At 49.6% G+C, this 27,994-nt stretch overlaps 3 protein-coding genes across 10 annotated transcripts in view; 1 reads left to right on the top strand and 2 right to left on the bottom strand.

Annotated features, from left to right (window-relative positions):
- Window positions 1-1,013, bottom strand: part of ZDHHC3 (zinc finger DHHC-type palmitoyltransferase 3) — a 60,072-nt gene extending 59,059 nt beyond the window's left edge. For 4 of the 8 annotated variants that reach the window (XM_069560893.1, XM_069560895.1, XM_069560897.1 and 1 more), the window contains exon 1: window positions 741-1,013. The gene's annotated coding sequence lies outside the window, so the exon portion shown is untranslated. Of the gene's footprint in view, window positions 1-731 lie in introns of all 8 variants that reach the window. The other 4 variants (XM_069560894.1, XM_069560896.1, XM_069560898.1 and 1 more) reach the window with 2 other exon arrangements.
- EXOSC7 (exosome component 7) overlaps window positions 40-27,994 on the top strand; it is a 31,208-nt gene continuing 3,253 nt past the window's right edge. The window contains exons 1-6 of the mRNA XM_069560902.1: window positions 40-1,123; window positions 11,857-11,958; window positions 12,252-12,346; window positions 18,699-18,864; window positions 21,819-21,889; window positions 27,650-27,773. Of these exons, the coding sequence (XP_069417003.1) occupies window positions 1,067-1,123; window positions 11,857-11,958; window positions 12,252-12,346; window positions 18,699-18,864; window positions 21,819-21,889; window positions 27,650-27,773 (615 nt within the window). The 5' untranslated portion in view covers window positions 40-1,066. The remainder of the gene's footprint in view (window positions 1,124-11,856; window positions 11,959-12,251; window positions 12,347-18,698; window positions 18,865-21,818; window positions 21,890-27,649; window positions 27,774-27,994) is intronic.
- Window positions 25,766-27,471, bottom strand: LOC138424280 (nuclear envelope phosphatase-regulatory subunit 1). Its single transcript, XM_069560903.1, has one exon. The coding sequence runs from the start codon at window positions 27,385-27,387 to the stop codon at window positions 27,010-27,012; it is 378 nt and encodes a 125-aa protein (XP_069417004.1). The 5' UTR covers window positions 27,388-27,471; the 3' UTR covers window positions 25,766-27,009.

The following is a 27,994-nucleotide window of genomic DNA, read 5'->3' as shown; positions in this document are numbered from 1 at the left end:
ATGGGCTCCTTCAGTGACCCCACGTTCACCTTGCAGGTTTCCTTTCTGGATATTCAAGGCCCATATTCCTACTTGGTCACGACTGGGGCCGGCATTTCTTTTTTTTTTTGTCCACGGTTCCCAGCGATCACCCGGTCAAGCCAGGGCTTCCAGTCCCTGCTGGGAAGCGCTGGGGACGCCGGGGCACTGCGCCCCCGCAACCCCCCCGCCAGCGCTGACCAAGACTCTCCCCTCTACTCTCTTTGGGACAAAGCTCCGGCAACCATCCGGGACATGGGGATCCTGCAAGGTTCCGGGGCGGGGGTCAGCGTTCGGTCAGCCAGCCCCAGAGAGAGCGGGGGGGGGGGGGAATCCCTGGGGTGCAGTTGAAGACGTCTCGGGACTAGACGGGCATTCACTCCCGGCCAGATCCTCATTACCGAGAACGACCTAAAGAGGGCTTGATCGCTTCTTTCCTCCCCACCATCCCATGGGCCAGAGAAATACATGACATGAGGGCAGGAAGGAGAGCCAAGAAACAGCCTCTCTCAGGCCAATCGCGACGTCCGCCACCTCTCACTTGGGGTCGGTCTCTTTCTTCACACACACGCACGCACACGACCGGCCACTTCAACTCCAGCTCTGAGCAAACTGCGCCGCACGCCTCTTCCACCGCTAGCCCTTCGAGCTCCGGCCCCGGCCCGCGCCTGTCGTCTCGCCCCAGCTTTCTCACCGGATCCCAGTTTCCTCACCCGACTGACCGTGAAGCCGGAGGCAGTTCCCCAGTCCCAGCCCCCTCGGTGGGGCTCCGGATGCCGCTGCCGTCGTCGCTCCCCTTTCAGCCCCCGACCCGGGACCCGGCCCTGGGCTGCAGCGATGGCTCCCAGGAACGAGGCGCCGCGGCTCCCTGGACTCGGCCAGACACAGGGCGGCGCGCAGGAGAAGCCCATCGAGCTCCCCGGCGGTGGTGGCGGCGGCAGCTGCAGGAGCGGCCGCCGCGCAGGCTGATGACGCATGGGAGGGGGGTTGTGCCTGGCGGGGGGCGACGCGGGTGGATGACGTCAAGCGGCGGGGGAGGCTCGGCAGCATGGCGTCGGTGGCGCTGAGCGAGGCGGAGAAGGTGTACATTGTGCATGGCGTTCAGGTAGCGGCAGCGGGCAGTACTGGCGCCGGCCTCCGGGTTCCCTTGGCCCTGCGGGTCGATGCCGGGCCTCGGCTTGCCCGGAAAGACTGCGGCAGGCTGGGTTTACCTTTGATTAGACCGCTGTGCGGCCGGCATGTGCAGCTCTAAAGCCGCCCGTGCCGGCGTCTTTGGGACCAGGCGGCGAGCATCCGTTTAAGACTGTATGCGTACTTGGATCTTTCCGGGTCTACAAGGTTCCAAGCTCGGGTAGGACGCGGTGGGCAGTCCCTGATTCTGTTAAATCCCCTCTCAGCCTTTGAAGGCTGAGCTGTCTCACTTTTGTTAGATACATACTCTGTCATAGTTTTTAATCTCATTGAATTTTTGTTAAGTCCTGAAGGTGAGTGTTATGTCTGCTTTACATATAAGGAACTAAGTCAGAGAGGTTAAGTCAGTTGTCTGAGGTCGTAAGGTAAGTGTGTGGTGGTATTACCGGAAAACTGGAGTTTGACTCTTGGTCGTGAAAGTCGCTCAGTCCTGTCCGACTCTTTGCGACCCCATGGACTATTCAGTTTCTGGAATTCTCCAGGCCAGAATACTCGAGTGGGTAGCCGTCGCTTCTCCGGGGTTGACCCTTGGATGTTGAACCAAAAAACACAACCAAGCCAGAGAATGGGAGAAGGAGGAATTTATTAATTGCATCAAGTAAGGGGACTTTCGGAGGAGGCAATGGCACCCCACTCCAGTACTCTTGCCTGGAAAATCCCATGGGCAGAGGAGCCTGGTGGGCTGCAGTCCATGGGGTCGCTAAGAGTCTGACAGGGCTGAGCTACTTCACTTTCACTTCTCACTTTCATGCATTGGAGAAGGAAATGGCAACCCACGCCAGTGTTCTTGCCTGGAGAATCCCAGGGACGGGGGAGCCTGGTGGGCTACCGTCTATGGGGTCGCACAGTCGGAAACGACTGAAGCGACTTAGCAGCAAGGGGACTCTGGGAATCTTTTCAGAAGCAATGTCTACCAATAGCAAAACTGGAAAACAGGCTAAGAGCATGTGTATAGTCATGAAGGGGCTTGAGCAGAGGAGGAGGCCTAAAGTCGGGGCAGAGGTCAGCGGAGTCCAGGCCTTAGTTGATTGGAGTCACCAAGGGGACGGCTTCCCTGGTGGCTCAGCTACTAAACGATCCACCTACAGTGCAGGAGACCTGGGTTCGATCCCTGGGTTGGGAAGATTCCCTGGAGAAGGGAATGGCTTCAGTATTCTGGCCTGGAGAATTCCATGGACTGTATGGTCCATGGGGTCATAAAGAGTCAGACACGAATAAGCGACTGTCACCTTGCTTCACTTCACCATGGGGAAGAGAAGGGCAACACCATCTTCAGCTTGTGGCCACTTTGGGGTCTTATCCTGGAGTTACCATCCTCCAGCTGAGTGGGCCCCTGAGTTCTTGTAGAACAACTCGAAGGTTCGTATCAAACTGTTAAGTATATCCATTGAAGAAAAACTAGGGCTCCGTTTTATCTGAGAACTGTTGTTTCTTCGTTGCTTTTCTATTTTTTCCTGAATTCTGTAGTTCCCTCAAGATGATTAATTACCGTGACATGTTCAAGGGCAAGCATTGTGGCCAGGAGTAGATCACAAAAAGGCTGAGGACTAAAATGGCTTCCCTTGTGTCCAGAAAGCCATGCATGCCTGGTTGCCTTTTTCCGGAACCCCCCACCCTCTCTTTGTACAGTGGAACTGGGATATAAATCCAGATCTGACTGTAAAGCCCAGCTCAAGCCTTGTGCTATTTTCCCTTTTTAAAAATAGGCACCCAGAAATAAAAGCCAGGGAGAATGCCCACTGCTTCCACTTCTCTTTCTTTGCTCTGTCCTCTGAAAGCGCGTCGGCAAAACAGGAGCAGGGAGGGCCAGTTCTGACCCCCACCCCCGCCGCATTTTTCTAGGCCTTAAATAGTATATGGACATATATTACTATTACCTTTTTAGATAGTGTTTTTCCCACGTTGGTTCTAAGCTTCTTTAGAACCCTAGTTAGCATTTTTTGTACAGCTCTTGTTTTACTTACTTGTATCTGACTGGTTTTGTTTTTTAAGTATTTTGTTTACGTGGCTATGCTGGGTCTCAGCTGAGGGATCGTCAGTCTTTGTTGCAGCATGTGAGATCTTTATTTGAGACCTGTGGGATTTTAGTTCCCTGACTAGGATCCAACCCAGGCCCCCTGCATTGGGAGCACAGAGTCTTAACCACTGGACCACAAGGGAAGTCCCAAGCTGGTTCTTATATTCAGGAATTGGGGGCAGGTTTCAGAATTTCCAGAATTAGCATTTAATCTTCTTTTCAGGTTTGCTTAACTGGCTAAATGTGTGCTTTCTTCCTCCCTGGAAAGACATTGCTAACTTCTGTCTTAGCCCAGTAATTCTGAGACCTTGGAAGTGCCTTTTACTCACAAAATACAGCTTCCTGGGCTTTACCTGGATCTTCTGGATCAGAATCCTTGGGGCTGGGGCTGGGGCTGGAGCCTGGGAATGGGTATTTTCATAAATGTTGGGAGATTTTGATGCAGTCACTAGACATTGGACCTTGGACCAGCCACTGGCTTGGTCCAGCCTGCCTGGAGTCTGCTGTAGAAATCTTTGCCCCTCTGCCTGAGGAGTTTGTAGAAAGGGGGACCCCTTTCAGGGCCAGTGAGTAGGCTGTTGTCTAACACTTGGAAATGAATTGTCCAAGGAGACACACGTGCTGACAAAGCAAGAGACTTTATTGGGAAGGGGCACCCAAGTGGAGAGCAGCAGGGTGAGGGAACCCGGGAGAACTACTCTGCTGTGCAGCTCGCAGCCTCGGGTTTCACGGTGATGAAGTTAGTTTCTGGGCTGCCTCTGGCCAGTCGTCCTGACGCAGCATCCTTCCTGGTGGCGCACACATCACTCAGCCAAGGTGGATTCCAGCAAGGAGGATTCTGGGACGTTAGTAGTATGTATGGACTGGCATCCCCTCTCTCCTTTTGACTTTTCCCAAAAGGAAAAGATAGCAGTAGCTTATTAGTTCCGCATTCCTTACCAGGATGTCCTGTTGTAAGATAACATATCTCCTGCAAATGGTTATTATAGGAACCTTAATGGTCTGGCCAGGGCAGGTGGTTTCTGCCAGTGTTTCCCCTAACAAGGTCAATGGCCTCCAGCTTCTGTTTGGATGAGGACTTGGAGTGGACTGAGCAGGGCTCCTCCCAGCTCCACCATTCACAGTAAGAGTGTAGTAAGCTAGCTCCCCCTGTGTAAAATGAGAACACTTCTGTCTGGGGGACAGAACAGGACTGTGAGGAGTGACGAGGAAAGGGAACATGGACCACCTGGCGTGCGCTCAGCCCGGAAGAGACGCTGGCTCCCAGTTGAGATTTTCCCGTCAGAAGTGTGGCTTCGTCCAGAACCATCCGTACTGTATCTGCAGCCTTCACAGTGACCCCGTGAGGGGTTCAGCCTGTGGCTGTTGAGATTTAAGCTCTTTTTATTTGGGGAGATTGAGTTGGGTTGCAAAGAGTTGGACACAACTGAGTAACTGAACTGAACTGAGAGGTTATTAAATTGTTGGATGTAGCTGTCCCTAGGCAGCTCCTGGACACTGCCTCTCCGGGGCCCCAGCATGGATCACGTGTCTGTGTGGTTCTGCCTGCCTTTCTGTCTCTGGAGACACCCCTACTTCTCTCTGCTGCAGTGTCTCCCTTCTCCGCAACCACTTGCTGTCAGGCTGCCCTCCACCTGGGTACACGCCATCTGCCCATCTTTACTTCTGTTAGGCCTCTCTAGCCTCCCTCCACATCATGACCTATCAGCTCCTCTTTAACTCTCTTTCCCTGCCAAGTATTTCCCAGATCAGAGATCAGATTCTAAGGAGAGAATCAGTTTCAGGCCCCAGAGAGCTGGCCACTCTCTGGCCTGCGTGCTTTTGGGTCAGGCGCTTTGCAGCTTTGCAAGGCAAACAGCATCCCATCCTAAAGGAATGCGGGCCCACCCAGCAGGCTTGGAGAGTGGAACGAGGACAACATCTGGTTTGCCTGCTGGGTCTTGGGCCTGGGCCTGCAGAGCCGGGCTCCTTCTAAAGTGCGGTGGCTTCCTAGTTGGGAGGCCAGCTGGTCTCTGTTCTCCTCCAGTGAGCTCTGCGCTCTGTGGTTCAGTTGCTCAGTCACAGCTGACTCTTTGTGACCCCATGGACTGCAGCATGCCAGGCTTCCCTGTCCTTCACCATCTCTCGGAGTCTGCCCAAGTTCATGTTCATCGACTCAGTGATGCCATCCAACCATCTCATTGTCTGTCGGCCCCTTCTCCTCCTGCCCTCAATCTTTCCCAGCATCGGGCTTTTCCAGTGAGTCGGCTCTTCACATCAGGTGGCCAGAGTACTGGAGCTTTAGCATCAGTCTTTCAAATGAATATTCAGGGTTGATTTCCTTCAGGGTTAACTGGTTCGATCTCCTTGCACTCCAAGGGACCCTCCAAGAGTCTCCTCCAGCATGATTGGAAAGGATCAGTTCTTCGGTGCTCAGCCTTCTTTATGGTTCAGCTCTCACATCCATACATGACTACTGGAAAAACCTTAGCTTTGACTAGACGGGTCTTTGCTGGCAAAGTGGTATCTCTGCAAGGTAGTGAGGGGTTAACATCACCTCAGAGGACCACTTCATGTGTTGGATTATAAGAGCCGACTGCCAGCTGCTATTAGGGAGTAGGACTGGGTTACCTGGGTGTGAGGAATAGCAACTCTGGGCTGGGTCATCTGTCCTGTGTCAAACAAGAGTTAAACCTGGCGCCTTGGCGTCCTCATTGGTAACCTCTCTCTGGGTTGTTTTTAAGGAGTCAGTGGGTTAATACATGTAGCCAGAAGCAGAAGGAAATTCTGAGCAGGGACTCCTATGAGCTGCCCTGTGCGGGAGAGTCTCCTCTAACTTTGCAGGTTCAGGGTTATTCCCTCTTCTGCACGAGGAGACAGACTCAGAGATGTTCAGGAATTAACCTGCTCAAGGTCCCAAAGCTGGTGTGCACAGTGGAGTTTTAAATACAGGTTGAAGGTGACTCAGTGTCACACCCAACCAGCAGGGCTGTTGCAATCACAAAGTGAACAACTTGAGTCACCAGGACCCATCCTAGCATTCAGAAGGCTGCCAGGGTCCAGCCCCGGTGGATCCAGGGAATTCGAAGGGCGGACGGCGTTGGTGTGAGAAAAACTTATTTATTGCTTGATATAAGATTAGATTAAGAAACAATAGTGTAGTAGGAAAATTAAGTGGAGGAAGAGGGCTGAATAACTTGGATTACGCAGAAGACCAATACAATTCCAGACAAGGAATTTGCACCATCTACGTTGGGCCACTGGTGCTCGCTTGAATATCTAAGGATGCCTCACCTTAGGCTCCCTTTCGCGCGGGTCTTAACAGCCAGGGCAAGTAAGTAGACTTGGTGAGCCTCCGCGCCCCAGATGGGAGTTCAGCCTGAAATTAGAGTGAAGAGGAGAGAAAAGAGAGAGAGACACGGGGGAAACCAGTCCAGCAAGTAGCTCCGTCCTCTATTGTTCTGAAGGCCTCTTATACTTTTGATAAAACATGGAGATCAATGGGTAACACAAAGTTATGCAGCGTTAGCAGTCCAGACTCTTATCAAAACCAGGCTTTTCTCTCTGCATACCTAATTGTATACACAAGTCTTAAGTAATTTACATCATCTTCCAGCCAAAAGGGCCAATTAACATTTGACAGCCTTTTTTCTGATAAGGGTTTGTCAACCAGAAGACTTATTTGTGTTGATCTTCCCAAGGTCTAGTGCCACTCTCAGAAAGCACTAAATAAAGTTACATTCTTACACAGCAAAGATACAGCAACTTATAACAAATAGAGGGAGTACAGTGATTTACAGCAAAAGAGAAGCAATTAACTCAAAAGTCTAGTGTTGCTAACATCAAAACTACTATGTATCTTTTTCTATATCCTGCTTACATTGAGTAACATCCTTCCAGGTGCCTAAAAGATGAAGAATATGGAGGCCTGGCAGCAATCCTTGAGTCAACAGTGAAAACCCGTCACCAATATAATTTTTAACTCTTTAGAAAAGGCTCTGTATCTTTAAGATGCTTTCAAGCTTTGTGCCTCTCGTGATTGGGGGGCTGTAAGCAATTCACAAGCTGTAAGAGGTCCGGGGGAACCTGTTAGGCAAGCTAGAGAGCAATCAGAGGGGTTTTAACTGAAACATCCCTTTCAAATGCAGAAGACTAAAGCCCTGATTTGACTTTTTCCAGAGAATATTAGAAGAGTGGAAAAGCAGGCAGATTCTTACATTTGGGGGGGGGGGGGGTGGATGCTCAAGAAATTCCAGGAGGAAAACCTGAGGTCTGATTAGCCTTGCCATCAGAGCTCTTGCCGCATGACCTTGTTACGGGTGGAATTCCTCACGCTGGCTCCCGGCAGAAGACCTTTACCTGGAAAGGTGCTCAGGCCCCTGTCCCCTGAGGACAAGGCTCCTCCGCTCCCTGGTGTGGTCAGTCACCTGTAGACACCTCTATTGATTTTTTTTTTTTTCCCTATTGGGTTTTTAGATGGAGCTTTCACTTCAAGGCAGCCAGTGTTTAAGTGTTCACATATGGATTGGTTCCTTCATTTGAGTGCAGGTGGATAAAAAATTGTGTAGGCTGTCAAGCTCTGAGCCAGGCCAAATCGCCAGGTTTGGGTGATTCCTAGAGTCTTCTATGAGAAAAAGTGGATTTTGATCCTGTGTGCAGTGATTCGGGGATTTTGTTTGTTTTTCTCCTTTTGTGTGCTTTTTTTCATGGAAAACAACAAAAATATGCATCCCTGGAAAGGGAAATTTGTAGCTTGCTTGTTTATCTCTTACGTGTCACCCAAGCCTTCCCAGCTGAGGGAAGAGGGCTCAGAGAGTGGTTGAAGGGATGGAAAGAGAAGCCCTGGTGGCCCACTTTTCTGACATCCCTTCTCACTTCTAAGGGTTCTGATTAGATCTTTCCAGAGCGGGTGGTAATCTAAAGCATAGTTGGAAGCCCTGTAGCCTTGTGGCCCCGCTGCTCTCATATCGTTAGCATCCTCACTAGGGCCAAGCGGCCACGAGCCAGCTCGTCCTCGCAGGAGGCCTGTGCTGCCTGACTTGCACAATGAGGAGACCCTTTAGAACACAGGAGACTGCGGAAGCGGGGTTAAGAGCTCTGGCTTGGAATTCAAGTGCTATTGACTGGCTCTGACCTTGGGCCATTTAGCATCTCTCAACCTGATCCTCGTTTGTAGACTGGAATGAAAAATCTTACGTTATGGGTTATGGTGAGGATTCGACATATTGACATGTATGAACTTCCTAACACATTATCTGGTAGATAGTAGTTTTTTCCTTGTTGTTTAATGTCTCAGTTGTGTCTGATTCTTTCCTACCCCATGAACTGTAGCTGCCAGCCTCCTCTGTCCATGGATTTTCCAGGCAAGAATACCGGAGTGGGTTGCCATTTCTTACTCCAGGGGATCTTCCCAATCCAGGGATCAAACTCACGTCTCCTGCATATCTCCTGCACTGCCGGCAGATTCTTTACCACTGAGCCACCGGAGAAGCCTGGTAGGCAGTAAATACACATTACGCAGTCGCTGCTATTTTAGTTCTTGCAAACAGCGGTGGTTCTTTTCATGTGTACATCCATGGAATTAGAGAAGCACCTTTGAGGTCGAGCAGCGAGTCAGGCAGGACCAGGCCTGGAGTCCGTGACTCAGGCTCCTGGTGATGCTCACAAGTGTGCATCACACTTGTAACCCACCAAAGACTCAAGGTAAATGCCTCTGAGCCAGATTTTTACTTTCCATCAGGGTGTACCTTGGGGATGGGCTTCCCAGGTGGCCCTAGTGGTAAAGAACCTGCCTGCAATGCAGGACACGTAAGAAATGAGATGCTGCTTCAGTCTCTGGGTCAGGACAATCCCCTGGGGGAGGGCATGGCAACCCACTCCAGTATTCTTGCCTGGAGAATTCTTGCCTTGTGAGCTATGGTCCATAGGGTCTCAAAGAGTCGGACACGACTGAAGAGACTTAGCACACACACATGCATACCTTAGGGATGGAGCAAGCAGAGATGGACCTAGGAAATCTTCATGTGGATGGGGGTGGATGGGGTAGGTGTGGTTGTAAAGAGACACAGTTACATAGCTTTGGATCCTCCAGTGAAGAGAGATCTCTCTACAGAGTTCAGGAGACTCATTCTCCTAGACATGAAATTCTGTTGCTTTTAAAGAACCCCTCTCCCCAGAGTCCAGGTAGGGGTTGCCTCCAAGGAGAGGACGGCTGGGAGCGGCAGGGCTGCAAAGGGACTTCAGCCTGATTTAGGATTGTTTATTTTCTCTCCTTTAATAGGAGTTGAAAGAGCTGAAACAAAAACGACAGATGGTAGTAGTTGGTACTGTGTGGCAAGAGCAGGCAGTGTTTTCCTTTATTTTAATTTCTCAAAATAAAAAAAGTCAGATATGCAGTTAGTCAAGCAGTTTAAAGATAAGTTTCCGATAGTTACATACTTTAGAACAGTGGTTTGCTTTTCTGTTTTGGATTTTTTTTTTTTTTTTGCTTGTTTTTGGTTTCTTTTGTGCTTGTTTTTTAACATTTTGAGGAGCATTACCCTCTTTGAGAATCTAATGAGGTGATGATTCTTTTTCTGAAAGAAGGAGCTTTCAGGAAAAAAGTCTACAAGGAATGAGAACAGTCTGTATGAGCTGATGTGTAGTGGTTTCCTGCACAGGCATTAGTGTTTAAAAAGAAGCAAAGTGTAAAAGAGTATCTGTAGTATGCTATCTTTTGTATAAGAAAGAAAAGGATATTAAAAATACTCATGTAAAGGTTCATTTGTGCAAAGAAGATACAGGAACGATGGACCAGGAGCTAAAGAGACGGAGTGGGTGGGAGGAAGTAGGAAGAGGGGAGCATGAACTAGGAATGAGCGGGGAGGGACATTTGTCTGAGCACCTCTCCTGGCAGCGGTGACTCCTAGAGCCCTGGTGAGAGGCCACCTGGCCCAAAGGTCAGTAGGAGTTAAAAGTAGCCAGGATGTGGTGGACTCAAAATGGAACATCAGCAGTTATAATGGAACCTGAAAGGGGTGCAAGTGAGTAACAGGCGCAGGAAGGACAGCTGGAAAAGGTGTTTTGAGTGGGTTATGTAAGGTAGAAGGCAGGAGGAGAAGTGGGCAACAGAGGATGAGCTGGTTGGATGGCATCACCGACTCAATGGACATGAGTGTGAGCAAGCTCCGGGAGATGGTGAAGGACAGGGAAGCCTGGCGTGCTGCAGTCCATGGGGTCCCAAAGCGTCGGACACAACTGAGCAACTGAACAACAACATGTAAGGCTAAAGAGGAAATCTGCACAAATACTGCATTAGCAAACTTGTTTCTCACAGGGGTATGGCAGTGACAATTCTGAAACTGTGTGTATTCCGAGACTTAACAAATACACTGTAGATAATGAGAGCCAGGTTTCTCCCTGAGAGAAGTTTCAGATAAGGCACGGAGGAAGGTTGGAACCAACTCTCAGTATGAACACATGGCTCTTTAATCCACATGTGGACTGATAATCCACATAAATAAAGGTATGTGTATACGCGTGGGTTAGTACACACATGTTTTTTTCTGGCTGTGTTCTACTGAGATCTAGAAGCAATGATACCCTAAGTAGCAGTGAATCTACTTAGCACCTAGATCTTGGTTTTTAAGTACCATTCTCCCATAAAGGGAACAAGGGCTCCTTAGGAAATGGGCTGATCCCGGGGTTGGGGCAGGGAAAATCCCAGAGGCTGGAACTCCTCATGTTATCAGAAGTAAAGAAGTGCTCTAAAGAGATCTGAGGGTTAACCAACCCTTGGGAACTCCCAGTGATGAAATCTGGAACTCGTTGAGCAACAAGATAAATGCTAGAAGCCACAACGTAAAATGGTCATCTATGAGTTATACAGATAGGAGTAAATACTTGAGGAAGTAAATAACTGGGGATAAAGCCAGGCAGTACGTAGCCCACCCTGAAGCCCGTCCTCTGCAGGAGGGGTCGGCAGACTTTTCCGGTGAAAGGCTAGGTGGTAGGGATGTGGGGGCTGCAGGTCATATGGTCTCTGTCCCCGCCCCTCAGTTCTGCCGGTGTGTGCGAGCAGCCGCAGAATCCCTGCGTGAACAGGCATGGCTGGGTTCTCGTGGGACAGCTTACAGACCGAGCAGCCTGGGGGCCTAACTGCTGACCCTGTCCTAGAGAATGCCTGTGTTAGAAGATACCAGCTGATTGTTTCCAGCCATTTACAGAGTAGATCTGGTTGCGTTTAGGGGGTAGGAGGGCTACAAGCTGAGACAGGTGAACTTGTAACTGACAATCCGTGTTTCTTGTGGCTTCAGAATTGCAGATTTGGAAAGAAACAGCTCCTATTTATTATGTCTCTTGTTCAGATTTCATGTGTACCTGTTCTGGATGGTGGTATATAGTTTGGACTTTGCACTTCAGACCTAGATGGGAAGCCGAGCTTTACTCTCCCTAGCCATGGGACCTTGAACACAAGTCGTTTAACTTCTCTGAGTCTCCATTTCCTCATATGTACAGTAATGTTATCAGCTCTCAGGACAGGATTTCTGGACGAATCCCTAAAAGGAGCTGTTGTACCACGTATTTCTCTAGGGGGGGGAAGAAGGGAGTCAGTTGAGGAGCCTCTTGGAAGTTTAGGCCCGCAGCCTTAGGATGTTGGTTGTTGCACCCAGGAAGACCTCCGTGTGGACGGCCGCGGCTGTGACGACTACCGATGTGTCGAAGTGGAGACCGACGTGGTATCCAACACCAGTGGGTCTGCCAGGGTCAAGCTGGTGAGTGCTGGGCCCATGGTTTGTACTGATGTTGAGGAATGGGTCGGCTCTCAGGAGCTAGCCCCTCTGGGCTTTCAGGGTCCGTTTTGTTCCAGGGGAAACATAAGACCCACAGCAACTCTGGGAGGGGGTCTGTGTAGATCTGAAGGACGCCTCTCCTTCTTAAAGGGCCCCTTTCAAGTCCCACCACTGATCCTAAGGAGTCCCCAGAGGCGTGTGTCTGGGAGACGAGGGCGTGGTTGGGTGGCAGGCTGTCGGCCCCGAGTGAGGCCCCTTCTTGCTTGTGTCCACAGGGTCACACAGACATCTTGGTGGGCGTGAAGGCAGAAATGGGGACGCCGAAGCTGGAGAAACCAAACGAAGGTTACTTGGAGTTCTTTGTTGACTGGTCAGTACTGTGCACATGGTTTTAAAGAAAAGCGATTTAAAAGATAGAAGATTCAGAGAATGAACCTCTGGTTTCCTGCTGAGCCCACTTTTATTTTGTATTTAATCATCCTTTATCCGGCCAGCAGGTATGTGCCGAGTTCTCTGCTGTGCCAGGCCCCGGGAAATGCAGGAGGAGGCCTGGGCTTAGGGCCTGCCTTTGTCCTGATAAGCCAAGCCGGGCCTCATTTTCCCCATCTGAAAAAGGAAGGTGCCTGCCAGGCCGTCCAGCACACGGTAGTTACAAGAGTCATAGGAAATGATGGGTGTCACTGAGCTTTGAACAATAATCATTTATACCTGACAAGACTCATCTGTGCTATAAGGCCCCATCGGTCTTCCGGCTCTAGCTTTGCAGAAAACTTTTCATGACTCGCTCGGCAGAGCGGGGACGAGGACCAGCCAAGCATCTCGCAGGCTGGGAGCTGGCAGCCAGGCAAACTGCGTGGGCGCAGGGAAGAGCAAAGACTCTGCACCCTCAGCAGCCAGCCGGCCGGCCTCGCCACTGCCTTCTCCGCCAGCTGTGAGACCTCGGGCTGGTGACCCAGCCCCTCTGTGCCTAAATCTCGCGATCTAAAGAATGGAGATGATGAGACTGGGGTGATGATGAGGAAGTTAGGTAATGAAAATAGAGCGAGCACCCAGTCCTTACACATTCCATGGGCTTTCCAAAGTGTTCTTTCTCTCCACCTCCCCTATGAAGGCATGGGGCTTTTCATCCGGCTGCCGGCCCAGTCTCATCTTCTACCTGTAACTCCCTCTTCCAGCCAGCAGGGGCGACAGCAAGCCTTCCTGAAATGGATGAGGCTGTCTTGGTTCATGCTGGGTGCAGATATGTAATAGTGACACTTCACTGATGGAGGGGCAAGACCGCCCCCACAGTCGGAGAGTTCCTGAACAGACTCGGAGGACTAGCGTGGAGCATGTCGTTGTACTCAGAGCTATGATTGTTACAGAAACACGGCAACCCGTGTGTGATAATTTTGCCTAAGGAAACCCATTAGAGACTCAACACCCAAGACTTGGACTGGTGACGCAGGCACCGTCTGCTTTACACACAGTGAAGCTGCGGACTCCTAGAAGGAAAGCAGGCGTCTGGCACACACCGTACGGTGTCTGCACAGTCTCGGCCCAGTTTACCGCTCACTGGGTCCTCTCTTAAGAGCCGAGTGCCCAGATGCGAGCCAAGGGCCAGCCTCGTAAGCAGGCCCTTCTAAAGGTAGCAGCCGCCTGTGATGTCAGCCCTTCCCTGCAAAGATGCTGACCCACACTTGCACGGTGAGTTGCAGACTTGCAGTCTTCACTTCCAAACACAGACATTGGTCCCCACAAAACTCCAGTAAGAGATGACACAAGGGGTTCCGAGAGGGTAAGTGACTTTCCTGGGTTCACACAGCTAGTCATGCCAGCTCAGGTCCAGCTGTGAGCCTTTGCTCTTCCTATTTCATACAGCCTGCAGAAGCCAGCCTTGGCGGGATGCCCTGCGCCGTTTTCAGAACGTGTCTGTTCATCTTTTGGGCTAGTTTTCGTCCCAGTGCGTTGCTGCCCCTAGTCCCGGTCCCCTGGAGCAGTCTCCCCTCGGTTCTGCCCAGCCACTCTCAGCATTCCGGGTCATCCAGTGGAACCAGCCCATCTTTTAAGTTGCTGTACATGGTGGTGACCTTGTTCAGGCCTCCAGCTTATCCTTTCCTTTGCTCATGGAGGAAGAAAAAATGCCTCTCTTGCCTTGATCTGTCTGATTCAGTGCGGTAAATAGTCACTGAAGAGCAGATACCACGTGTTAGGGGCTGTCATCTGCTCTCCTTTCTTCCTGTTCGTTATCTCCTGCCTCATTCCTCTCAGGCAGATCAAAGGCAGGCAGTGTGGCCAGTCCAGGGAGAGTGCTGCACTCATGCTTGCTGCAGGGGCCATGTTTCCCTGTGGCTCTGCGTTTGAACATGGCTCGAGGTTGGCCCACTGCCCGTGGCCCTTTCTAGTCCCGGCTGGAGAGGGTGGCTCTAAGGCGGGCGGAGCCTTTGAGCAGCCTCTTCCCCAGATCTGGCTTGTAGAAGTAAGCCCGTCTCTCCTGACTGAGAGTGGCTGCTCTCTTTCTCCTCTTCTGTGAGTCTCAGGAGAACCTCAGCAGGCCTAGAAGCCCCACTTTTCGGGGAAGTTCTCCTGAATCTGTTTCTCAAGGTGGCACTCTTCTTCACGGAATCACCGTGAGATTCATAAAACCCCATTTTCCTGCAAACAAGAGGTCACCAGGCACCTCTGGCTGCCACGTTTATCAGAAGCTTATTTGCGTCTTCAAAGAGCAACTCACAGTTGTGTAAACAAACCCCCTGCACTTTGACGCAGTGAATAAGAATGGCTTCCGGGCACCTGTGGCTGTGCCCAGGCTTCAGGGTGCTGCCCCAAACCCCACCTGGGCCCCAAGCGTGGGGCTTCTGCCAGAGAGCTCAAGGCACATACCCATCCACAGGCTGAAACAGAGGTGTTACCCAGTGGGAGAAAAGCAATTGGGTGGTGGTGGGACCCCCTCCTGCTTGCCTGAGCCCAGCTTGACTTAACTACTTGCCAGCAACCGTCATATTTTTGATTATTTCAATTCCCAGTGGTAGAGAGGTCACGGAAAACTAATTGCTTTTCTTCTAATTGCTTCTACTTCTTTTCATCTGCTTGGAATCAAATACGGAGCCTGGGGTAGACACCTTCCCCACCCCAGTGATTTTCCCTGGGTCTCAGAGGTGATGCCCTGAGGGAAGGGTACCTGAGACACGGGCCTGATCCCTGTACCCGTGGAGGAGGAAAACAATGGGGTTCCTGAGCTCTGCTCCAGAGATAGCTGGCAGCACCTTTAGCTGGGAGCGGACTCGGACCTTCTAACTCCTGCCTCTGTGTCTGGCTCATTAGTTGTAGCCTGAGAGTAGGCTGTGTTACAAGAAGGCTGAAACTTTGGGAAAGATGGTTCCATCTGAAGGCCAGAAGGTGAGGCTTCGTGAGCTCTGTGGGTCACTCTGGTTACCCCCAGGGGCCGTCCGTCAGGTCCCTTCCCGGCTCTTTGGCCACCGGTTGATGGGTTTAGGGACTGTGTTTGGTCTCGAGAAGCTTCGGGTTTTAGCTGGGGCAGCTGGGGAGAACACACTTCATTCATGGACATTTCAGCGTGTCCCTCGCTTTTCACTTGTCCGGAATCTTAACTGCTTTTAAGTGTGATCACTTGTTTTCTTCACTCACGCTGAACCTGGATTGGTTTCAAGCCCTGAATTGGTGGGTGGAGCCACTTGATTTCTCTTCCTTACCTACTTCATGCTGCTTGAAGCGGGCACCCTTCTCCTCGGCCGAAGGGTCGAGGGTGGGGGCAAAGCAGAGAGGTAACCTGCAGAAGTCATTTGAGGCTCGCTGGGCTCTGAAGGTCTGCAGAGCTGACGAGGTAACTCTCCCAGAAACTTCAAACGAGGGCTTAAGATCAAACACTCAGAAAGTGCCACTGTTCCCATACCCTTGGGGCGCTTCAGCAGGCTTGGAAATGAGCAGGCCCCCAGAGGAGTCAGGGGAGCTGGGACCTGCCTAGGGGCTAGGGGCCTAGAGGGTGAGGCCCGGAGTCACCCCTGGCCCACCTGGCTGCAAGACTTCACGGCTCTGCGGGCGAGATCGATTGCAAGGGGAACAACAATGGGCCTAGTGTCTCAAGTCCTGCTCCAGGCACACATGGCCTTGATCTCAGCCTAATCCAGTCAGAGCAGAGATATGCCAAGCAGGAGCAGGGTGGAGGTGATGAGTCAGGAGGCTGGAGAACCGGGAGTGGCAGCCTTCCCAGGATTTTTCTGTTTATCCAGCTCCATAAGCGATTTCCCAGCAGCCCTGGAAGAGGGGCTGGATCATACTTCATAAAGGATCTGAATCAGTTTCAGTAACTGTAATTACAGAAAGCACTTGTTTTATGCCGTAAAACCCCGTGTATGTTCCTCGACTGAAGAATATACAGTGAGGCCTGTGAACCGGGGGCTGAGGTTACCAGCCTGCATTCTTTCTCTCTCTCTCAACTTGGTACTAAATAGAGAAGCTTTTTTATTTAGGAGTCCCTTGGTCTGCATTCATTGACTCCAACATTTGCGGTCTAGTCGTAAGTCCTAAGACCAGAGCTCCCATTCATTACCTTGAGACATAAGACATAAGACGGGCCCAAGAGCGCTCACCTGACTGATGCTAGGCTACAAGCCAAGCATGCTGAATGACGCATTCTGGGAGGGCCCGGGAGCTTTCCATGGTCTCATGGGCTTCTAAATCCTTTCTCTGGCTGGCAGCTATGCAGAAAGGGTTAACCTGTTTTTGTGTGTTTGGTTTTTTTTTAAGGGTTGGAGGGAGAAATCATTTAAACTGGGAACATTTTCCACTTTAAACCAGAGCAGTGTCAAAAAAAACAGTGGGGTGTGGTTTTGTTGGTAGATTAATTTAGCCAACTGGCTTGGGAAGTTCTTAAACCGTCCCTTTGGGCTGTAGAAGAGTTAATGAATCCATCCCGTCATTAGTCACACCCAGAAGGACTCAGCCTACTGTAATGAGGGAAGGATAAACATTTCAGGCATAAGGACCTCTGCAGGATTTGTCCACCCAGAGCTCTGTACAGATGCGCTGTTAAACACTTAAAAGATAGGACTTAATATTGATGGCTTAGGGTTTACATTAGAAACAGGTTGTCTTTTGCTGGCTCTGCAAAATAATGAACTTGGTCCCTAGTGACTTGATTAATTTACCATCAATGAGCTTCTTTTCATGGCTCGGTGCCCAAGTCTGGCCGAGGCCGGGAAGGAACGGCGAGGTTGCTATGGCAGTGGTGAAGTTTCTCTTAGGGATTTTTAAATGGGGGAGTTCTCCTGGCTTGTAGTGGTCAGGGAAGACTGTATGATGAGAGGAGCAATGTTATTACACAACGCTACACTCTTGTTTCAGGATTCATCTTATATCTGTGTTAGAATGGACCAGACAGAAGGGACAGTGAAACCTGTGAGGGGGTGAGGTTTGGTTCAGCATACGCATGGGGTGGGCACAGCCTTCGGCCTCCACAGAGGTTTTGCTCGGGCTGGAATCCCCCTGCCCGTCTATGGTCAGGCCAGCTTGTCTCATCTTCAGGTTCAAGACCCCCTCCAACCCTCAAGACCGACTGACATCCCCTGCGACCCTCCCTGACCGTTTCTGTGTGCCTGTTTCCATGTGACTCCCTGCTGCGTCCCTGGAACTGCTGACTTGGGTCTGCACCTGTCCCACTGTCTCTAGGTCGCTAGTGCCTAGTCCAGGGCCTGGAACCTTCTGGGAGGACGAGCGGATGGACAGGGACCAGAGAGCTTCCACGTGTGGTTTTGTAGAGACCTACTGAAACAACCGATTTCTTGTCTTTCTGGGCCTTAAATTCATTACAATAAAATAATTACTGGGGTGTCTACATACTCCACACATGTACCAAGGGCTTATTTTTGTTAAGGCAAAACCCTCAAAAATTTCCTATTAAAACACTGAGTAGTGCTTGGGGCGGGGTGGCGGGGGGGAGGGGGGTCGCACATACTGATGCTTGCTCCTTCTTTGTTGAGGTCGTTTGGCATAAAATTCAGGAAGCTAAGAAGGCCAAAGCACTTCTCTTGAAAAATAACAAAGTAAAAGCGATAACCAAAGTGAAGAGATATTTAAGTCAGCAAACAGTTCTTAGTTTCCTGCCTTTCAGTACCATGATAATCTAAAGTTTATGACAGAACTCTGACATACTATTATATATGTCTCTTTTTAAAAAGTTTTAATTGGAGGATAATTGCTTTACAATCCTGTGTTAGTTTCCGCCATGCATCAACATGAATCAGATATGTGTGTATATGTGCATATCCTCAATAACCCCAGGAAAGTTACTGTGCCTACACTGTGGCTTTGTCTTGAGAGTATCATCATCTAGGGTTGGTGTGTACACTGTCACCCCTCTGTAGACCAGACTCATTCTCTCGGCCTCCTCCTTCCTTGGCCTGCCAGAGAAGAGTCTAGTAAACGTTCAAGATATGAGAGTTCATTATTGCTGGCGGTGGTTCATTTCTCCAGTGTTCTTACTTCTCTCTGGATAAAGATGGCTTCTGTGAGAAGTCAGTGGGCACTCCCACCACACACAGCAGCACAGCCAGGCACGGTCCTGGCCTGGTTCATGACCTGTGTCTGGACACTGGAAGAGGGGCAGGTGTAGCCTTCCCACACGGGCTTTCCTCCCAGCGCCCCCCAGGGAACCCGGAACAAAGCCTGCCCCTCTGCTCTGCATGCGACAAGACTCACCCCTTTCCTGTCGCCCTTCTGTGTAGTTCCGCCAGTGCTGCCCCTGAATTTGAAGGTCGCGGAGGCGATGACCTTGGCACGGAGATTGCTAACACCTTGTACCGGATATTTAACAACAAGAGCAGCATCGACCTCAAGTCCCTGTGCATTAGCCCCCGCGAGCACTGCTGGGTTCTCTACGTGGACGTGCTGGTAGGTCTCACGCCACTGCGCCCGCCACGCCCCACATCTGTGGGAAACCTGTGGGCCTGCTTTCCTCCCTGAGCTTTTCCCGTCTTCAGGTGGATACTCTCAGTTTCCAGGGTGAGACTACTTGGGGAAACAGTGGTCTCCCATAATGGTTTTTAACTTACATACAACAGACGTGCAGTAGGGCACGGATGATGCCACCTGACAGTAAATCTGCCAACAGCTGTACCATGGTAGCACCCAAAATTATCCACAGAGGTTGTCTGGGAAGAAGGAAACGAGATATTCTGCAGACGGTGCCGGCAGAACTGATCGGCAGAGTTGCAACGAGGAAGATGAGCATTCACCTGCATTTCTGTGTAGCCGTTACAGATGCTCTGCCAGCAGGCACTAGCCTTCCCCACTTATAAGTGAGGCACTGAGACACAGCGAAGTCAAGGGACTCTGCCAGGGGATCTCAGCTCGTGAGCAGTGATCCGGGGCTCCAAAGCCAGGGCTGTTTAACGCCAGAGCCAACTCGTGACCTCACCTCATCCTCCCTTGAAAACACTGTAGCCCACCTACCCTGACCCCCTTGTTTTCCCATGAGGACCCGAGGCCCTGCCTCTTTCCTTCTCCGAAGTCTGTGCCTGCAGGCGTCTTTCTGGTCTAGCCCTCCATTTCCTTCCTGGTGCTTCCCTCCCAGTCACTTGTCTGCCCGGTTTTGGGCACGCGGCAGTAATTCCCCTGACAGCTGTGCTTTATTTTGCCAGTTTCTTGCTCATGTACAGGCTCTTACTAGGTCTCTTTCCCTTTAATCTTGTGAACCTTGAGGTGAGTGACTACATCTTCCACTTCATACTGAGGGCAGAGGGCAAAGCCAGGGACCAAATAAGTCCTTTCATGAGTATGAAGATAAGGCTGATCTTGTGGACTGATAGTGAGCTTCATTACTGGGAACAGCCTGGCTGTCTAATTGAAACAGGGCAGGGCTTTCTGGAAACTTTGAAATTAGTTTGCTCATAGATGGGGCAGAGCTAGCCAAAAGAGCAGTGCTTAACTGTCCAGCAGGTTTGGGTCTGTTCTGAATGCTGATACTTTGGGGTAAAAATAATGAAATCACAAGTTCATTTCCTTTTTTTCATCTCCAGTCTGTATTTGGAGTTTGATTCCTACTAAGCAGGAGTTTGATTCCTACTAAGCAGGTAGTTTTACAGGTGCTGGTTTTGAGGAGGGCGGGAACTGGTAGCCTATAGTCATTGCCAAGAGTCATGCTTCACAGCTGCCCAGGGAAGTGCCACCCCACACACTTGTGGTTCGTTAGGAGGCTGGCCCAGCGACGGGGCCTCATGCACTTTTGATTTGGACAGGCTTGTCATCTCAGTGCAGCCTCTTGCAAAACTGGTGAACATCAAAGAGACACCGTCTCACCTTAGAACCGTAGGCTCCTCCCATGAGCAGGGATACACGGTGAACAGGAGCAGCTCAGGGTGCACTGGGTCCTGGTCACCCGCAGGCCTTCTGCATCGGAATTTCTTCTCCAGAGGGGTTGTCAGCAACGAAGATGGAGAAGCTGTGGACACACTGGACAGTCTGTGAGGAGGACAAAGGGAAGATGAAAGAGCAAATTAGGATATATTTTTAAAACACTTGGCTGATGCCTCCTGTGTGCCAGACGCTTTGGAGGACTTTACAAAGACTCGTATGTTGAACACCTCTGGAAGGTAGAGTGGCTTTCACCCTTCGTGAAGCCTGGAGAAGTCGGTCCAGACTGGGGAAGTCAGCAGTCACCCAGCAAAGACAGGAATCGAAGCAGCCTGTGCAGCACCAGCGTCCAGCCGTGCAGCAGTCTGTATGTGAACCAGGGTGCAGGGGAGCTAGTCCGGCTGCTCGACCAACATGCTGCAGTTATCAAGCCAGCTGGTAACACAGGCTGGGAGATCATATTCTGATAAGCAGTAATTATACGAGGTGGTAGGAGAGATGCTTGGAGTCTACTGGAGGCTTGCCCAGAAAGCTTAAAGGTGGGAATTAGAGTCTGTACTGGGCGTGGACGCAGTGCGTGAGACATGCCCGGTGTGACTTGATTCTCAGAGTTTGGAAGGCCTGGGCTTTGAGCCTGCCTGTCTTCCATAAATAATTGCCAGGCTCCTCCTTCCCAGCAGCCCTTCTGCTGGGCTCTGAAGAGAAAAGAATAAACAGAGCCGACAGCGTCCAGCCTCAGGAATCAGTAGTTGAGATGAAGAGGAGACCGACTCTAAATAAACACACACGGAAATAAACGGCTTTTCTTTCTCCACGTGACTTCCTCTCCTCTCTTCCCATTGGCTTTATTCCATAACCTCAGGCCAAGGCTTCTTGAGAGTGAGGAAGAAGGGTGTGTTGCCCTCCACTTAATGATGGGCTCCAACCCTCCCTGGACAGGAGCACTCGAGTACAGTTAACACTTTTGCTCACGGGTGAAAACGTGCGAAAGACCTTAGTTGCTACGCTTAACAGAGACCATGGAGTGAGAGGTGTTTGAGCATCAGATTTACATCAGTCATTACGAGCAGTAGTGACTGCGGTCGTCAGCGTGATCCTGGTGGCGGCGGCAGCATCAGTGGCCGCAGTTGTGTACCTGTCTGGAGGCTGGGTATATGCAAGCAGAGATGACCAGAATGCTTGCCGAGTGCTTCTGAGAGTTAGCTGGGGCAAAACGCCAGTGAGCAGTTTTTCCCTTAGCGTAGGCCCAACTGCCTGTCCACACAGTCTGGGGCCTCTGAGCGGTGGTCCCACAGCTGGGGCAGCAGGCAGCACTTGCAGTTAGGGTGAAGAGCCTGTGTGTGGCGGCGAGCCGGCCGAGCAGCCCGGCTTCCTGGTCCGTATAAACACTTGGTCCATGTTTTTTAGGAACCAGCGTGCTTTCATTGGGGTAATACTTAAGGTGAGAAATGATGCTCACTGCTTCTCCCTGCCTCACTCCCTGTCTCCCTTAGCTGCTGGAATGTGGTGGGAATTTGTTCGATGCCATCTCCATAGCTGTGAAGGCTGCGCTCTTCAACACAAGGTAAGCCTTGCTGCAGACAGCGCCGGGGCCTGTGGAGACCCTGAGGGGCACTTGCAGTGGACTGCGGAGGGCGTTACGACTGAAGCTCGTGGGGAGAGGATAACAAGGGGCTTCCCCATCGACAGTGGTGGTATTTAATTTGAAGCTTCAGAAAACAGAGTTCATAAGTTAAAACTAGATATATCTCTGTATATTCTGGATTATTATTTTCATAAATAAACATGCACCATGTAGAAAATGTTCGAAAACCACAGAACAGCAGAATGAGTCCAAACCAGTGGCCCAGCCAACCGTCCAGATACTCTCACTAGATAAAGCTCCGCAGGGGCCAGGGCTTTGCTCGCTTTGTACTCGGCTCTCTGGGCCTCCCTCGTGGCTCAGGGGTCAAGAACCCACCCGCCAACTCGGGATGTGGGTTCGATCCCTGGGTTGGGAAGACCTCCTGGAGAAGGAAATGGCAATGCACTCCAGTGTTCTTGCCCGAGAAATCCCATGGATAGAGGAGCCTGATGGGCTGCAATCCACGGGGTCCCAAAGAGTCAGACATGACTTAGCAACTGAACAGCGACAATGACAAACATAAATACCCCCAAATGGACGTTACGGTTATTTTCAAGTGCTCACATTATGGGTGATTAAAAAAGTGATTTCAGAGTTTACCTGTGGTAGAATTTAGACCACTTGCACAGTTTAAAATACAACAAACAAAAACAAAGTTGAATAAATTTTGGTCAGACGTTGCAGGATCGAAGCTCTGTTGAGGCGAAAGCTGTAGAGCCCCTTCCCGTTGCTGGGCCTTTAGACTCCTGGCTGACACTAGCCAAGGGCAGGCCTGGCCCTGTGGCCACTGTGAGGCCTCACGTCCCAGATGCTATCCGCAGCAGCCTGGCCTTGGGTTGGAGAAGAAAGGAAGTTGCCATCTGTTGTACCTCAAGCCTCAGAAATCACTCCCTGTCTTGCCAGCTAGTTGCCATGGGCACCAAGGCAGAAAGGGAGAGGAGAACCAGATGAGGCTGTTGGGCTGTAGGGGAAGTGTTGGGCAAACTGTACATCAGAATGGTAAACCCAGCTGCTCAGGCTGGGGAGGACAGCTGTCGTGGGCATAGCTTTCAAGTCCCATTCCCAGAGCACAGCAGCCATGCAGGCAGCAGGGGGTGCGGACTCTGCAAGGCACTCAGTGCCCCTGGTGTGTGGAGAGGACCCTGTATAGTCAGGGCCTGCTAGAAGGGTGGCGGCCATTCTCTCGAGAACATCCTCTAGCCCTTCTGATGAACCGCATTATGGCCAGAGGATTGGGAAGGGGTCGGGGTGTGTGTGTGTGTGAGAGAGATGGGAAGGGGTGTGTGTGAGTGTGTATGCATGCTTTGTGTGTGATGGGAAGGGGTGTGTGTGTGTGTGTGTAAGAGATGGGAAGGGGTATGTGTGAGTGTGTATGCGTGCTTAGTGTGTATGTGATGGGAAGGGGTGTGTCTGTGTGTGTGAGATGGGAAGGGGTGTGTGTGTGTGTGTGTATGCGTGCCTATTTTTTACCGTATCAGAATTCAAACTGTTCACCTGATATTACTTAGTACTTCCACCCTGGGGGCCCCTGGCAGGGAGACTTCACGCGGGGCAGACCATAGCAGGACTCCTCGGGGCAGGACCCTAGCGGCACGTTCTGTGGCTGAAACCCCTCTGCTCTGGACCTTGGCGTGTGTAGGGACAGGCAAAAGGACTGAATCAGAGGGGGCTCTTGTCAGAGGCACAGGGAAAAGCACTGGCGCTGCTTCCGTAACTGGAGCTGGATGGACCGCCTCTTCCTTCCTGGCCCCACCCCACACTGGAATGAGCCGGCTTTATGGCGCCCCTGTGTTTCTAGCACCCAGCTCAAGAAACAAGAACAGCGCCCGCCCCCGGAAGCCCTCCCACCCTGTACCCCCATGCAGTCACTGCACCCCCCGAGGATAACCACAGCCCTAAAGCAATAGGTCGCTTTGTACGTGGTCCACACGGAATCCAGCGGTGTTTTCTCGCTGATGTCTGCCTCGGTCACCGAGCATTATGTTTTGAGACTTCTGTGTTGTGGCTTGTGGTCATGGCCCTGTTTTGCTGTGTGCTGGTCCACTGCCAGCGAATATGCCACACTGATGTATCCATTCTTCTGCTGACGAGCATCTGAGTAGTCAGTTTTGAGCTCCTGCAAATAGTGGCAGGAGATACTGTGAAACGGTTTTCCAGATTGCTTTTACCAAATGATACTCCTAGCTTTGTGTAGAGTCTGAGCTGCTCTGCCTCTTTGCCAGCACCCCCCTCCTTTTTTTTTTTTTTTTTTTGGTCTTTTTAATATTAGCCATTCTGGTAGGTGTGTCTTGGTATCACATTGTAGTTGTATTTTGCACTTTCCTGATGAATATTTTAAGTTGAGCACCTTTCTGAGTGTCTGTCGGCTATGTGAATAGGCTCTTTTTTGAGGTTCCTATTGAAGTCTTTCGCCCATTTCTGTTGAGTCGTCTGTCTTTTCTGTTCGGTAGGAGTTCTTTTTGTAATGTGTCAGTTTATACACTCACACTCACACAGAGAAATAATTTGTTTTCTCCATTCTGGATGATCTTTTAGTTTCCAGATAATGCCTTTTGACAAACAGAAGCTTATCGTCTGTGTTACACCGTGCACACGCAGAGGCGCTCCTTGTCTCACTGCGCGCCCCTGGATTGTGCTTAGCTGGCGCGGCCTTCTCTGCAAAGTGAAGGTCTGTGGCCGTGCTGCAGCCAGCAGGTCCGTCAGCGCCATTTTCCCAACGGCATCTTCTCACCTCACGTCTCTTGCAGTATTCAGACTTCTTTGTACATATTTGTCACAGTGACCTGTGATCAGTAATTTTTGACGTTACTATTGCAAGAAGGTTCACATGATGTTTAACATTTTTTAATGTGTTTTTCACAGCAAGTTCAAATCTGGTGCTCTGTGACAACCGAGGGGGGTGGGATGGGGTGGGAGGTGGGAGGGAGGTTCAAGAGGGCGGGGACATACGCATACCTATGGCTGATTCATGTTGGTACACGGCAGAAAGCAACACAATATTGTAAAGCAGTTATCCTCCAGTTAAAAATATCCTCCAGTTTGTTTTTTTTTAAGAGTCTTTTAAAATTAAGGTATGTGCACTTTTTTCTTTTTTCATTTTCTAGGTATAATGCTTGCGCCAAGCTTACAGACTGCACTATAGCATAAACTTGGCTGCTTACGCACTGGGGAGTGGCCGAGTTCTCATGGGACTTGCTTTATTGTGATGTCTGAAACCAGACCTGCCGTGTCTCCAAGATGTGTGTGTGTGTGTGTTCAGTTATAATTGAAGGCTAGTTTTGTTTCCTTTACAACAAGTACTCTGTGTCCTGTTTAATAATCTTTGTCTACTCGAAGGTCGTGAAGATGTTCTTAGTTAAAAGCTTTACGGTTTCACCTTTTACATCTGTGGCCCGTTTAGTATGGATTTTTGTGTTTGGTGAGAAGGTAGGGTTCAGGGCTCATTTTTGGATCTCTGTTGACCAAGTATTGTTTTAAATTTCATTTTTAAATTTTTTGTTGTTGGTTGAGGTATAATTCATGTAGCTTCAGGTGTATAATATAGTGATTTAGTATTTTTATATATTATACTCCATTTACAGTTACTCTAAAACATTGACTGTATTCTCTGTGCTGTACAATGTATCCGTGAAGCTTACTTATCTCATTCGCAGTATTTAGTTTGTGCCTCTCGATCTCCCCCGCCTCTAGCCCCTCTCCACTTGCCTCTGCCCAGCATCACTTTTTTTTTTTTTTCACTGTGTATATATAAAGTATTTATTTTTATGCACATATTTACCTACAAAATTTACAGGAAATAAAACAATGAAGAATATATAGAATACCCTCTTAAGACTTAGTAGGAGCAGAGGGTTTATTGCTGCAGTTCAAAGAATAAAATTTTATACATGTGAAAGCCAAGATGAACACATTTAAGATAAATGGCAGCCTTGTTAAAAATTTTTTGTCCTGTCTTTGAATTTTCAGCTTTACATTAAATGAAATTAAAAAGATTGCTCATGAAATAATTTAAACCTTTTCAAAATCTTCTAATAAACAGGTAAAAGGCACCTCCAGTTCTTTAAAATATTTACAGCAATCCCGATAGTTTAATTTTAGGGGCTATTATAGTACATGTGGCTAATATGCATACACAGTATGTCATTAACACTCTCTTAAACAGTGAGAATTTCAGACTCTAGTTTGTGGCACTGCTCCCAAGTGATCCCGTGATGGAGTGGATGACCAACCACACCTGCACAATACTAGTTTAACAGCATGTCTACCACAGCATAAAATCCAATAATCTAAAACAATGACTGTCAAATTCCCAGACAATGTGTAATTTATAACTAAATTTGTCTACTCAGAAGCCTTTGGAGTGTTCTTAAAATCATTTAAAAAAATATAAAGTATATTTAGCGTTAAATGAAAACAATGAACCTGGAAAATAGCACTATAGTGGCTGAAATTCACTATCTGGTTTAACGAAAACTGTTTCTCAAAACATCTACAATTTCTTACAGCATAATGGAGATGAATTTTCCTTAGCCTAAGCTCAATCTGCTGTTTTTCCTGCATTATGATTAAAAGAGGAGTACAGAGTAAAAGGCACAGCTATAAATAATAGCCGGTTTTAAAGAGCTGTGGAGATGGCAAGCGGATGTTCTTGAAATACTGGTGCAGGAGAACGACGTCCACACAACATTTCCTCTTTAACATTGGCATTGATTGGCTATTTACAGTAGTTTGCAAAAATACATTATAAAAACTGGATGAGGTTCTGTTTCTAAGTTTAACTTAGTAACATATTACATACATACTTCATCTGCAAAAACCTTTGCAGGATCTGAAGTACTAAAGTGACACTGATGCTGAAACACAGATAATCAAAGGTACCACAGCACTGATAATGAGGGTCATCATCACGAAGACCGTCTGGGTAAATATTGCACCTTTCTTGTCCGCTGTTGCTCTGACAGTCACATGTCCAACTGCAAAAGGAGTCTTTTATGGCTTTTTGCTGTTATCACTTTTTGAAGAAAGGTTGTTTTAAGTCCCAAAACAATGAGTGTAGATTGTCATTGAACATGAGGCCTAGGTTTCAAAATTAGCTTTCCTGTATCATCACAAGACATGTTGTATTCTGCTAACACAGTTCGACATCGAGCAGCTATAATTGACGGTGCAACTACTCTCTTGTGAATCCCAGCGAAGAATAAGCCTATTAGAGTGATACAGCTAATGGTGAAAAATGGATGGTTCCATAATGATGTGAAGAAGGACACCTTTTGTGTCTCGGGATCTATTAACCAGTTCCAGGCACCAGTAGCTGTACAGACAGATACCACTATAAGAAGCATTCTCCAACGGCCAGTGGCAGGTTGCAAGCAATGAATATATTCAGTAAGTCTCCTCTCGAAAGCCTTGAGATCTTCCGCCTGCTCCAGCGAGTTCATGTCGGGCGGCAGCTCCGGTCACCGGCGCGGCCCCGTCCGCATCTCAGCTCCGCGGTCCCTGCCCGGCTCGCAGCGCCAACTCCCACCTCTCCCAGCATCACTTTTTAAAAGACCTCCTTTCCTCACTGCACCCCTTTGGCAGGGCTGAGGGCAAACTCAGGCACAGCATGACTTCATCTTCTGAGGCACAGGGATTCCAACTCAAGAAAAAGAAGTTACCATGCTTCCTTTCAGTAACTGGGAATTTTAATTCTGCTTCTAGGATACCAAGAGTTCGTGTTCTGGAAGACGAAGAAGGGTCGAAGGACATTGAACTGTCCGATGACCCCTACGACTGCGTCCAGCTAAGCGTGGAGAATGTCCCCTGCATCGTCACCCTGTGCAAAGTATGAGCTTATATCTCATGGTTTTTTCTTCCCTGTCAATCTCCTCCAACCGTGGCCCGTTAAGGTTACCTAGTAGGTTGAGAAGTTATGGTTTACAACCCATACAGAAGTACCTTTAACCTAAATCCACTAATTTTGTTATATTAGAGACCACTACCATAAACAGCTTTCTCTTTTTCACTGGAAGATGTGGCTCTGGTCTCAGGAGCACATGAGTGGGT

This window comes from Ovis canadensis, chromosome 19, assembly GCF_042477335.2.
Source record: "Ovis canadensis isolate MfBH-ARS-UI-01 breed Bighorn chromosome 19, ARS-UI_OviCan_v2, whole genome shotgun sequence".
NCBI lineage: Eukaryota > Metazoa > Chordata > Mammalia > Artiodactyla > Bovidae > Ovis > Ovis canadensis.
This window is presented reverse-complemented; position numbering and strand designations above follow the sequence as displayed.

Bases quoted from the DNA above. Each gene is read 5' to 3' on its own strand.
- LOC138424280 (XM_069560903.1), bottom strand. From the start codon at position 27,387: ATGAACTCGCTGGAGCAGGCGGAAGATCTCAAGGCTTTCGAGAGGAGA.